General features: G+C 36.4%; 1 protein-coding gene across 4 annotated transcripts in view; it reads left to right on the top strand.

Moving 5' to 3' along the window:
* ETAA1 (ETAA1 activator of ATR kinase) overlaps window positions 1-9,793 on the top strand; it is an 18,303-nt gene extending 8,510 nt beyond the window's left edge. For 3 of the 4 annotated variants that reach the window (XM_032806555.2, XM_032806554.2, XM_032806556.2), the window contains 3 exons: window positions 2,827-2,945; window positions 3,290-5,481; window positions 7,891-9,793. In XM_032806555.2, the coding sequence (XP_032662446.1) occupies window positions 2,827-2,945; window positions 3,290-5,481; window positions 7,891-8,006 (2,427 nt within the window). In that variant the 3' untranslated portion in view covers window positions 8,007-9,793. Of the gene's footprint in view, window positions 1-1,607; window positions 1,766-2,826; window positions 2,946-3,289; window positions 5,482-7,890 lie in introns of those variants that run through there. The other variant, XM_032806557.2, reaches the window with a different exon arrangement.
* The last annotated feature ends 4,056 nt before the right edge of the window (window positions 9,794-13,849 follow it).

Genomic DNA, 13,849 nt, shown 5'->3' with positions numbered 1-13,849 from the left:
TAGAGGCTCAGATACCTCCTCTATTAACTCCTTGAGTATTCTAGGATGCATTTCATCAGGCCCTGGTGACTTGCAGGCATCTAACTTTTCTAAGTGATTTTTAACTTGCTCTTTTTTTATTTTATCTTCTAAACCTACTACCTTCCCATAAGTATTCACTATGTTAGACGTTTCTTCAGACTTCTCAGTGAAGACCGAAACAAAGAAGTCATTAAGAATCTCTGCCATTTCCAAGTTTCCTGTTACTGTTTCTCCCTCCTCATTGAGTAGTGGGCCTACCCTGTCCTTGGTCTTCTCTTGCTTCTAATGTATTGATAAAAAGTCATCTTGTTTCCCTTTATTCCCATAGCTAGTTTGAGCTCATTTTGTGCCTTTGCCTTTCTAATCTTGCCCCTGATGCTTGTTTTCTAAGATGTCAATAAGGTTCTCCTTTAGACTACTTTGCCTGTTGAAGCCAATTATGGTGTTCAGAGGCCTGCCTTTGGGATAATTTTTCAGATTCTCCATGCAGCTCAGTTCATTACAATAATATTTCTGCAATTAAAATTAAAAAGTTGGATCAGCAAGAAAATCATACAACTTGCATTTCTCTGCTGGCCACAGACTCTCATAAAAGGTACCATCAAGTCTGAATTTCCTGTGAATGCAAGGTTACAAGAAGTACAGTACAGTAAAAGATAAATATTATTATTCATATCTTAAACAAGTCTGAAACTAGAATTTTGAGTATCTCATAATTAGTGGTTATAAGATAGCCAGCACATTGCACTCTCAGGATTAAATCCTCAGCTGGTGTAAATTCACATAGCTCTGTTAAGACAGTTTATACCAGGTGAGTATGTGGCCGCTTACATTTAATCTTGTAAATTGGCTAGAAGGAATAGCTCACCTAATAGAGAAAAGACAGTGGCAAGCAGGAGCTTGCAGAGTTTGAGATTAAAAAAAGAATATCAAAATTGAAGTCAATTTAAATTTGTATGTCAGATTTGTTTTAATTTTTGCCATTTCCCTTTGAACATTTTTATAAATTGTATCCTTTTGTGTATTCCCAACGTCTTTCTAAGGGTACGTAATGTTACATTATTTGTGTAAATCAGATTAAATGAAAGGATGGTCCAGTTTCTGAATACCTTCTGGCTTTGATTTCTAAAAAGCAATATTCATAGATCAGCAGAATACTAACAACTTAACATGAATGGGCTTTCAAGAATACTTCGTTTTTATATTTTGTTTATATCTAATGTACAGAATTTTAGTCCAGTTTACTGATGTAAACTGACTATAAATAGTAACAGTTGAGCAACTGTTAATATTGTCGGCTTTTTATATTGCTATTTCAACTGGAAATCCAAAATCCTGGAAATATAGTAACTGTTAACACTTGAAAATACTTTTCATTTTGTGTTGCCATTCCAGTCTTATTCCTTTTTATTTTTTGTTGAAAGAAGCAATCTAACCATGGAAAGAAGACAATTAATCTTATTTTACCCTTAAAATATGAATTTTATCTTGAAATTTCGACTAGCAAAGTGCAGGAACCATACAAGATTAAGATGAGGAAAGACTGTGCAATAGCTTTGGTATAATTAAATTGCTTGGTTATTCTAGTAGATGAAGTTAGTAATGTCTGTGTTTGTAATCCTAGTCAGTTTTCATGGTTGATGCTAGTGCACCTGTGTAATTGTCATCCAGAGCCTGGAATCTGACAAAGTAAACAAGATGCTATTCTAACAGCAGAGCCATCTTTTACTGAAGCATAAGACCCGTAAGAAAATCTGTCTTTTCCTGACACAATTTTGTAATCTTCAACAAGCAAAAACGTGCCTACTTATTTGACACCATTTAAAATGGTTTCTGTATTTCAAAGCTATAGCATAATATTTGAAAAAAAAAATCTTCCAGTCTGGGGTTTCAAAGTAATTATTAAAGAAACAATTAACTGTGCTTCCCCTTTTGTGGTGTAAGTTATTGCTCTCTCTTGCGCTATTTATGGCCCTGTCTTGGACCACGACTTCTTATTCACACTTTTTGACAGTGTTTGGATTACCTTTTGCTGGTACCATCACTTTTTTTCCTAAAATAAAAGCTCTTTTCCATTACTGGTCAATAAAACTCAAGTCACTTTCTCTTGCTTATATAGAGTAATTCTGCATCTTCATTCTTTTTGTTGTTGTTTATAAGTATCTATGACTCATATTCAGAGATCTGTATACCTAAGAACTCAGAGTTCAGATGCAGATCTGAACTTCAGAGCTCAGGACCAATATTAATTTAAATTCTATTTATTACTACCTATTTATCTGAAATATCTTGGTATGATGACAGTGGTGTAATGGAAGAATTCAAAACTTGCTCCTGTTCAAGAGACATCTTCAATATGATTGTCTGAATTTCTGTAATTTGTCTGCACTGCTTTAGTAGGTAAACAAAGAGAGCACATCTTAGGTAGCTATATTAGTACTAAAATAAAGTTTGCTAACTCAACATTGCAGAATATTGTATTCTAATCTTTCGCTTTGGTTCTTTGCCTATTAATACGATAATATCCTAAACCAGGTCCACATACAAAGTTGCAGCACTTTAATTAAAGTTGTGGTTTTTAAACTGGTGTAGTTAATTTCATTCAACTTTGTGCGTGAAATCTTACGTTGGCTTAAACCTGGTTTATATTGATTTAGCTTGTGCCTTTAGTTCATAGCCAGGTTTGTATCAGTTTTATCTGTTTTAAAACTGATTTAAGTTAAACCAGTGCAACTTGTGTGTGTAGGGAAATCTTTAATTTAAATCAAATTGCTAAGTAGTGCCAATTTAATCTTATTTGTTCAGGATGAAAAACCAGGCTGTTCTGAGGGATCTCTTCTAGGGATGTGGATTGGTGAGGATGCTATTCCCTGTACACCTGGAGTAGTAAAAGTGCGAACCAGGACAAAATTAAATGGTACACGGTAAGTTCTAATTCACTTTAGCTTATATATCAAAAAAGTTATGCTTTCATGTAAAGGAAGCAGCATTTCATTGAATCCATGATTTTATGGGATTAATGAATACAATCTGTACATTAGCAGGGTCAATACATGGTAATATTCTTTCCTTAATCTTTTTAAATGGGATGATCATTGGTCGCAGTAAAGGGATATATCTTGACAGTTACATTAATTATATATGCTTCTTTAGAGATTTTTAATCATAGCTTATATAGATACATTTGTTTAACTAGAGAGTAAACTGGTTTCACTTTGCAAAGTATTCTTTGGTATTTTTTACTTTTTTTTTCTATTTTTCCATTTAGAGATCATAAAATAAAAAATACTGAAGAGGAACTGATGAAGTTGGCTAAGCAATTTGATAGAAACCAGGTAGAGCTAGATACAGTCAAGGAGCAAAATGATCAATGCAATGGTTTTGTTCAGACTAGTGCAGAGGCAGAAACTTTAAATAATTATAAAGATGATGCACAGGTGAAAAATCTGCAGTCATTACTTGATGAAGATTCTGAAACACCTACTGTTCTGTCCTTGAAGCCAGTTCAAGAGAGCACTGGCATCCCTGCTATAGAATGTCAAACTAGCAGCCAGAAGTCTATAGACCTTGAGGCTGAAGTGGCCCTTAATGCCCTTTTTGATTGCTCTACCCAGAAATGTAGTGGACAGTTGAGCCAAGGCCTATCAGCTATTTCCCTAAACAGTAGTTTCCATGAAAGCCCCAAAAGCCCTTTGGTGGAGGAGAAGCACACTTTTAAGGAAAGTACAGTAACCAAGCAGCACATTGCTGAAGAGAGATGCCAGAAGCAAGGTTCAACATGTGCATCAGAAAGTGAGAACCAGATTGCAGCTCTAGAAACTAAGAATATTCCTGTGCTGCCAAAACTAAGTTTAACATCTTCGAAGATCGAATCATTGATTTCTAGTAAGCCTGCTGAAGTAGCTCATGATGACTTTGATGATTGGGATATTGATTTATTGGCAGATGATTCCTTTGTAATGCAGAGTAGTACTCCTCCTGAAAAAGCTTTATCAGCTCCTAAAAAGCCAAGCACACATGCTTTCAATGGCATTAGTAAAACTAAGGAAAGAACAAATACTTCTAATTCTGTAATTGGTGTAAGTTTTTCATCCAAATCCAACAGTATTCAATATACACCTCTGAAACAAAATAGTAAAACAATACAAGATGCTGCAAAATCTCTTACTTTCCAGAAACCAAATAATGAGATGGAAAATTCAAAGGTACAGACTGGTTTTTTACATATGGAGCGTGATGTTAAACCTTATACAGTTAATTCCACTTGGAAAAGTGCCCAAAACAAAGTTTCTGATGATACTTCTCTTATTTCAGTGGAATCTCACCTTAAGAATGGAATGGAATGCATTCAGCCTAAGTGTGGTCCCACTAGTTTTCCAGCAAAAGGATCCTCTTCCATCTTGATACATTCTAATCCTCATAGAACACAGACTGGAAAACATGGAAATAACAAACACAATATTTTCCCTCAGTCATCCATTTCTACTAACACTAAGCCTAATGATCTAGTGAAGGTGGTGACCTGTACTGGTGTGGCTAACATAAAACAAGCTGAAATGCCTCAGAAATGTTCTGTATCATTTGATGATTGGAATGATCCTAAGTTTCCTGATGAAGTTTTAGATATGTTTTGTGAATCTGATAGTCTTTGGGACACAAACTGCGAAGACGATGATTTGTTGTATCAGGTGTGTGATGATGTAGAAAAACAAACTCAGAACCAAGACGTTAAACATGGAAACAAAAGAGCAATAATTATAAAAGAAGCCAGTATTACTTCCAAATCTGATGCCGATAACAGCTTCACAGCATCTAAAAAAGGACTGCCTAATCACCCATTGGCTCAAAAAATCGGTGCCAACCAGGACACCAGCTCAGTGGGTACTCCTTGTACAAACTCCTCAAAGGTTACAGACAAATTAACTACATTTGGAAATGTAGCAAACTGGACAAATTCTGCAAATCTTATAGCTGTGATGGCAGATGTTCCTATACAACACAGGTATACCCATTCCCAAAACTATAATAAAGCTGCTTCTGTAAATACTACAAACAGTGTTCCAGGAAAATGGTATCGGTCTAGTTCTGTGCCTGCAGGTAGTCTCAGTTCTGAAATTGGCCCAGTTAACATAACAAATGGGTGTACGAATACTTTTAATGGAGGATGCAACCAAGATCTTTCACACAACACAGGAAAGATGCAAAATAACAGTTGTATGAATAAAATGTCAGTTGGGCCTTCAAAGTTTACATTTAAAAAGATTAGCAATTCCCAGGTTGCTGTTCATGTGGATCCTAAAAGTATAAGTATAGGACGCACTTCTGGAATCAAAGTTACTCAGCAGGGTTTGGAAGAAAGCAAGAATCAATTGAACATCCCTTTGCATGGGAAGATTAAAATTAATCAAAAGCCACCTTTTAAGAGGCACCTTTCAGAGTCTCTGGCAGAGTCTAAAACAGGTATGTTTCTTTTTTAATACTAAGCTGGGTGGGGTGCAGGAGGGGGATAAGGTGTTAAATCACATCAAAGCAAACTTTATGGTACTGAAATGTTGTTTATAAACTTAAATATTTGGTCTTCTCAAACTAGGCATAAGACAATTTTAAAATAAACTTTATCTCTCTTTCAAAAATGAAAATCTGTTTTGGAAACCCTCCCTCAACTTACTATTTGCCAAAATACTTGATCCTACTTATAAGTCCAGTGTATCTTGATGACACTTCTGGACATACTATATTTCAGCATTGCCAGAATGTCTCATCATTTCTTGATCACTGTTCTCTAACGCTTCCGTTTGATTTTTAAAGGTGAACTGCAAATTAAAATGCTACTTACTTCAACTGAGACTTTTAAAAGAGACTATTGATTTGGGATGGCTCAGTTTTGGGGTGCCAAAGATTGATTACTTTAAAGGGGCCTGATTTTCAGGGCATGAATGTAACTGTCTCAAGTTAGACACCTGAAAATTGGCACCCCAGTCACTGGTCACTTAGGAAAACCTTGGCCTGCATCAATATCTGCTGTGTGGCCAAACTTGCCAGCCAAGTGGGGTATTCACCATGTAATCGAAAAACTTACACTTTCCTTTCTGTTCCCAAGTCTGTCAGTTGGTTTCTACTGGTTGCTGCTGGGGAACGGGCTAGCTGTGTGGCTCTTGTATCATTGGCCCTCTCCCCAAGCCTATTTTAGCTTACCCAGCCTTTTCCAAAGCTTCTCGCTGCAAGCACTAACCAGTTACTAGGGAAACATGCTTGGGCATGGAACCAGCCAACAGTCAGTTCAGGATTTTAGTTCACTGCACGGCTTTGTGAAGTTTCTTTTCAATATTAAATCTTGATGAAGCTGAACTACTGATGTTTTATTTGTAGTTCACCTTTAAAACATACCATGTGAGTGCCGAAGTTCAGAAATCACAGCTACAAAAATACCTAACACACTCACATTGTAACATACACCAACTGCATTTGGAGGTAGCTGTACTTTGCCAAACAACTGACTTGTTCAAGTAGTGTTATGGATTATTTTGTTTTGTGTCCGATATTCCAGCCCTTTTCTTCCTTTTTTTCATACCTGGGACAGTGGGTAAGTGGGAAGTAGCAGTCTTGGAAACTGTTACAAAACAAACAGAAAAAAACACACCACCCAAAAACTATTAGAATATGTTCTGTTCTATAGAAGAAAATTAATGGAAACCTCAGCTCCTTGATGTCATTGGTTGACAGTGCCTGTCTCCAAAACAGTGACCAGTGAATGTTTCAATTACATTAGCACTTAGCAAGAAGGAAATCTTGTCTCCTTTTACCAAGGAATTGGTATGAATTACTATATTTGCTTGCTGCAACGCTTTCTGATTTACCCTTTTGGAGCGTTAACCTCAAGGAATAAATAGCTTTCCTTGATAGTAATATTTGGACTTTTTGACAGAATACATTGGTCATTAAATATAGGAAATTGGGCAAGAATATCTTGTACTCTGTGGCATTGCTCTCAGTTCTTTTTGGGTGGTAGTTCTGTATTTTAACCCAAATTTCCCATCCTCACTGAAAGGACAACCATCCCTCTCGTTGATGCTGAGACCTTAACCACAGATATGTATAGAGTTTGGCAAGTCATCTCTCTCAAAACTTGTATTTATATTTTTACTCACACTTGTAGTTACCTTAACTGACTTTATGCCCTTTGTCTTATTTCTCTAATGTGAAAGGCCACATATTCCAAGCTATGTTAATAGGCAAATAGATGATGCTGTGCATCATAGGTGAAATCCTGGTCATACTGACTTTAGTGGGAATTTTTGTTTGATTTCAATGGGGCCAGGATTTTAGTGCATGCTAATTTACTGCTCTATAGGAAAACACATAAAATGTTATGCTTAGCTATCATGTCCCCATCTCCTGTTTTTCTGTTGGGTTTGACCTTATTTCTACCCCTCTGGTCTTATCTGTTTGACGCCTGTACTATACCTGACCCCAGTGTCTGTACAATCTGATACCAGGATCTCTACCTAACCCACTTGAATTTAGAGCCCCTTTCACTCCAGTATCCTTAACTTTCTTACCCCATTGTAGTCTCTGTATTGATTTCTGATGTTGTAAAGTTCACTTGAAGGGCAGCAATAAAATTTCCTTTAAGCAAATGTCTGCTTCCTAGTATCTCTTGGGTAGTAAGTAGCCTTCAGCAGCAACACAATATCTTGCCACTTTCTGCCTTGAGGATCAACTATGTTTTGTAGGCCATTTTCTAACTTGGGTTCCTCATTTGTCAGTCCAGTGTGTTGCTACTGTTTATCTTCAGACACTGAAGACAGACAACTAAAAATACATACTGAACAAGTTTGAAGGCCCCTAATGCATATTTTATACTTGCAGCATTTGTGATAGAACAGAAAAACAGAAAATGTTCTCAAGAAGAAATTGAAAGGAAAAAACAAGAAGCTCTTGCTCGAAGAAAATCCAGAATGCAGGCATGTCTCAAAGATACTTGAATTTGGTCTGGATTTTTTGCCATTTAATTTGTTGGGTAGGAAAATGATTGTAATAAAGACTGAACCATTTTTAAAATTCTGTCTGTGATGCCTCATCTTGATCTTTTTTACTTCTGTATGAGAAATTGATGCTGGACTATGTTAAATTCATTAAATTATAAAAACAGTTTAGTTGTAAACAACAGTTTCCTCCAAGTGTCTTAATAGCCATTACAATGAAGTTCAATATCGTGTACACACTGGTACTGTCACATGTTGCAATTGTGTGGTTTAAAATTCATGTGAATAGTATTTAAAGTGTTCAAGAAAGGAATACAGCATAAAGTTCATTCACAGATTTCTGTTGTTTTTCTTTGTTTCTCACTTATCAGCAAGATTTTTGTTTTAAATCCATGAAGTGAGTACTGAAATGAGCTGAAACATTAGTGTGTGCATTTATTATATTTCTGTGGTTCTCAAACTAATTTTAGTAAACTTGAAACTAACTCATGGAGATGAGAGCCTAAAAATTCAGCTTCCAAAAGATGAAGTTAGTGCTCACTGATTAGAACAAGTCCAGCCATCAAAAAATTAGTGGAAATACATACAATCTGGAGTGTCCATTGTCAGTCTGCTTCTTTTAAGTGATGGACTAGTATATATGTGGTAAAGAAAGAACCAAGCATAGCAGATAGCTAATCTGTAAGATCAAGACATACTGAAAAAGGCACTTTTTTGTTTCTTCCATTAAGAGTTGGAAGTATTGTTTTCCTAGCTACCATTTTGAAGGGGTTCCTGGTTATGCCACCCATCTTCCAAAAACAAGTATTATGGGGTTAATTAAAATGCAGCTAATGCTACTTTACTGAACCATTATCAAACTGTGTAGGAAAAATAGAATCTACTAGGCTAGATCCTCAAATGGTGTAAATCAGAATAGCTACATTGACTGCAATGGAATTACACAGATTTTTTGGCGTTAATGATCTGGCCTGTTGTCTCTTGTATGGGTGTGGCTTCATTTGGTTAAATGTGATCAGAATTAAATACACAATGTGGAAGATTATACTACAACTGCTTTAATCAGTTCAGTGTTCAAATGCCTGAAACTTCACAACTATGTTTTCAGTTTGAAATAGATTTTGGTGTAACCCTTGGCCAGTAAAGCACTTAAACATGATGGATTCAATGCTATACTCTTCCTTATTTGACCTGATGAACTGGAGTTTTGAATTTTGAAGCTCTGTTTTAACAGTGATACATGGAGAATGAGTTCAAATTGTAAAATGTGTGTGGTTAAGCTGGTAGGCATTTCACAACAGAAAACTGCTTTCAGTTTAAAATGTTTTGATATCACTTATGACATTATGAAAAAGTATTTGATTATCTGGTTTTGTAAATAAATAAATTGCTGAGTGTAGCCAAAGGCTCACAAAGTCTTCATCTCTTGTAGACTGTGCTTTTGGTTTGTAAAACGTACAAATGTAAATATTGTATATTTGTAAACCATTATTAAACTTGCAATTTTTACATCTAAGTATTCTATCTTGTTCTGTGATTGGAAAATTGTCACGCTAAAAGTAAATTTTAGTGAAGAATATTCTAAAGCATGAAAGAAGGAAGGCTGGTCTTATGGTTAAAACACTGGACTGGGATTCAAGAAACCTGAGTTTAATACCTGATTTTTTTTTTGTCATGAATTTCATCTGTCACTTTAGACAAGTCACTTTAATCTTTGTTATTCATGTTTCATGTCCAAATGTTTGTGTAGCCGTTACACACTTTTAATTAAAATATTCTTGAACATACTGTTTTTTAGTATTCCCTGTGAGACTGGGAGCATTGCCGACACATCACTGTCAGTTTGAATTGCTATGCTGTTTAAAAAAGATGGTCCTTGCTTTGCAATGGGTTGTGATCCAGACATTGTCCCCTTCCTCCCACCCAACTGCTTGTAAGTTACCAGGAAGCAGAGAATTTGCAAACTCACAGGGAATAAAAAAAAAAAAAGCAGCCGTAAGCATGCCTTTGTGGGTCACAACTGAGAACACCAAATTCAGGACAAACTGCTGAGAAATAGGGAAGCTATACCCCAAACTTGGAAGTTATTCTCCCATTAGATATACCAAACCTGCAAGAAAAGTAAACTTCTGTTTCACCACACTGGCTAACAAGTCATAAAAGCAGTTTCCTTAGATATTTCAGTCCTTGTAACACCACCAAAACCACTGGATGTAAAGATGAGTGGTTCTTTACAACCAGCCTCATCGAATAAAAGGTTCTTCTGATCCCAAAGGACTAGCCGTACACCCAGGTCAATATATAACTCAATCTTACCCAAAAATCACACTGTTGCCTGTCTTTAGTATCTAAAATCTAGAGGTTTATTCATTATAAGAAAGAGGTAAGAGTTATAATTGGTTAAAAGAATCAAATACGATAAATGCAGAGTTCTTGGTTTAGGCTTGTAGCAGTGATGGAATAAACTGCTGGCTTGATAAGTCTCTGGATGTTTCCAAATCATTGGAAGGGCATCAGTCCCTTGGTAGAATGCTCTCATTAGTGTAAGTACATAGTCCAGAGATCTGAGCAGGAAGGAGGCAAAATGGTGGTGTTTCGAGGGCCTCTTATAGCTTCTGCCAGGTGGAGGGAAACGATTTATTTCAAGCAAAGCACTCAGTATAGCTAGTGGAAAATTACAGGTAAAAGATGGAGTTTGGAATCACAGGAGCAAGTCACATGTCCATGCATAATTTTGCTTAGTTACAGCAGGAAATCATTACCTATGCCCCAGACAGTGCATTTGCAGGACTGTCCATTCAGTGTCGATGGGTGTCTCTCATGGTCCATTGTCAGTTGAGGAGCCACTTAATTTGAGTAGTCCCTCCAAGATGTTCAGGCTAAATACTTTGTGGGTGTTACCTCAGGAGCAAACATTTGAAATCCAAGTAGAGAGCCAATACTCAAACTTCAAATACAAAAATAATACCTGTATACAAATAATCATATTCAGCAAATCATAACCTTTCCATAGACATCTTATATGCCACATTTTGTACAAGATTTGTTGCAAATATATCAGTGGTTGCAACAATGATCTATAGGGTCATATTTTAATCAGACAATATGACAGCAGCATACAAATACTGTAATATAGGCCTACATTGTCATCTGTGGCAACTCAGCTCCAGGGCGTGTCATTGGGTGAGGGTAAAGCTGTCATTACACAGTCTCAAAGCAACTGCACCAGACCAGACCCCAGTGTAAGGCTAGCCAGAGAATTGCTGTAACTTGTTCAAGCTACCTACAGCTTCAGGGGTTGATACATCAGTTGGGACACAGGGAAAGCCCTGGCTGTGCTTCTCGCCATAGGATGGGAGTGTTTCCTAGAAGCCACAGTGCAGTATTAAATCTAGCCTGTTAACTTCTGAGCTGCAGCACTCACTGATAAACTCTTGGTTGCATACCTCTGTGTGTCAGTTTCTATCCTGCAAGCTTTTATTTAATAATGTTTGCAATAGACAATTCTTGATTAGTAAAGTAGCTACATCATTTAAATTAATTAATATACATGTACTGAAATTTGGTATTTCAATAGCTCATACTTCACTCTGCAACCACAATTACCCCAAGGCAAAAAAGACCTATACAAAAAGTAACAATTTAAAATACATTTTAAATTAAATTATGACTCATGTTTCATTATAAATCAATTTATGACTTTGCTTAAGTCCTCATCTTCCTTTCATTCTGAGCATAGTAATTTTTGACAGGAATAGAGTAGTCAACTTAAGTTTAATGTAAATATGCAGATAGATGTATATAGCATTCTCATGCAGTGTATTTTTTTATTCCATAGACTAACTCATCTTGCTGAGTCTTTTGTCTTCACTGTTGTATCCTTTGGATTTTATTTTGTCCCTAAAGCAGCTTTTTTGAAGACAGAGGTCTATGAGCAGCTGAGGAATTCAGTTGGTATTGTTCTACCTCTTTTACACCATGTCCTAATCCCTGCTAGTGAAGTATCTTAATCATGTTTAACTTAACATATTTGAGTGGTTCACTAATATTGTTTTTCATTGTACTGATAGGGGCCAGATTTTCAAAGTGCTTGCCACCCAACAGCTCGTAAATCTAGCCTGTAACATATAATTAATCTTGGGGCTGTAGTCCAGGAATGGCAGATTCATTTTATAGCATGTGCACTATTTATTACATCTTGAGCTTTATACTCAAAGAATAATGTTAGATGAATTCTTTGATTATATCTTTTATGTCTAAAAAGAGCTGTGATTTGTCTGGAAAGAATAGCTGGGAGCAACAGATAGTGACCTAAATAGTAAAATTCCAAAGATAAAATGGAAGAAAATGAACACAAATGCCTCATTGTTTGAGAGTTGAATTGTCTGTAACACACTCCAGTGATCCCAGTGTTTGTGGAAGAGGCCAATGCAGATATAATCTGTGCAGCTACAAATGATAGCCTGAGTAAGTGTCCATCAAAGATGGAGCTAGGAATGCATTGGCAATTGTGCTGTAAATCATCTTAACTAATATTTGTTCAAAGCTCTGGTTACTATGTATACTGGTATTTTTGCCAGAATAGTCAGAGAAACCCTGCCTCAGAAAACATTTAACAATGTCTGATGTACTGTTTTTGTGGAACTAAGCATACATTTCTTTGACTACTGTCTGCACGCAATCTCAGTATGGTAGCTGGCAAAACATTAAGGGCCTTTTAGAGCAACTTTACAGCACTGGCTTAAACGGAGTGACTGCTTACTCTGTGTGAGTGAAGAATCAGACCCCTACATTTAATTATTGTTAATTGTTTTGTTCTTTGACTCTGACTTCTATTGATGGTACTGCCATGGGGCTTTTCAGGTTAGCCTCCATAAAGGAAAATCTTGATTCAAATGTTGACTCTGGAAAATTTTGATCCATTAAGACCTGAAAAATTAAATTTAGGATTATATTTAATCTTATATGGAGTTTTAGGTTATCCCGATGTATGGAAGGTGGATGAATACAAATGAAACTTTAGACTCCAGTTCAGCATAGCACTTAAAACACATTTTGCTGAGTAGGATTACTCCCATGTTTAAACTGAGCATATACACCTCTACCTTGATATAACGCTGTCCTTGGGAGCCAAAAAATCTTATGTTATAGGTGAAACCGCATTATATTGAACTTGGTTTCATCTGCCAAAGCGCGCAGCCCCCTCCCCCCTCCCGAGCACAGCTTTACCGTTTTATATCCAAATTTGTGTTTTCTTGGGTGACATTATAACAGGGTAGAGGTGTACTTAAATGCTTTGCTGAACCAAGACCTTAGGGCTTGATTTTTTTTTTTTCCCCCAAGTGTTTAGGTGCCTAAAGATGCCAAGTGGGATTTTCCAAAATGCCTAGGCACCTAACTCCCTGTGAAATCAATGTAAGCTAGATGTCTAGGCACTTTTGAAAATTTTCCTCTGCATCTTTAGACACCTAAATGCCTTTAACAATCTGGTCCTTAATGACAAAACTAGGCATGCTGCAAGAAAGAAATTATGTACACGTAGATTGGTGTAGCAGTTTAACTGACAATGTTTTCATGCCTCATCTGTTAATGGACTTGTGCTTAAGTGTACCAGAGTCCAGAAAAGTTGGGTTTTTTTTTAAATTGGCTTTATTTCTTTAGAAGTGTCAGGAATGTCAATTCCTGTCTTCCTTGGTGTTGCTACAGGATTTCTTGAATGTCTGTTCTAAGGGTATGTCTACTCTGGAACTGGTGAGGTAATTTCCAGCTTGGGTAGGTCAATGAGAGCTATCACACTAAAAATAAAAAAAAAGTGTATCCATGGTGATGTGAGCAGCAGGTCA

This window comes from Chelonoidis abingdonii, chromosome 3 (assembly GCF_003597395.2).
Source record: "Chelonoidis abingdonii isolate Lonesome George chromosome 3, CheloAbing_2.0, whole genome shotgun sequence".
NCBI classification, from domain to species: Eukaryota; Metazoa; Chordata; order Testudines; family Testudinidae; genus Chelonoidis; species Chelonoidis abingdonii.
This window is presented reverse-complemented; position numbering and strand designations above follow the sequence as displayed.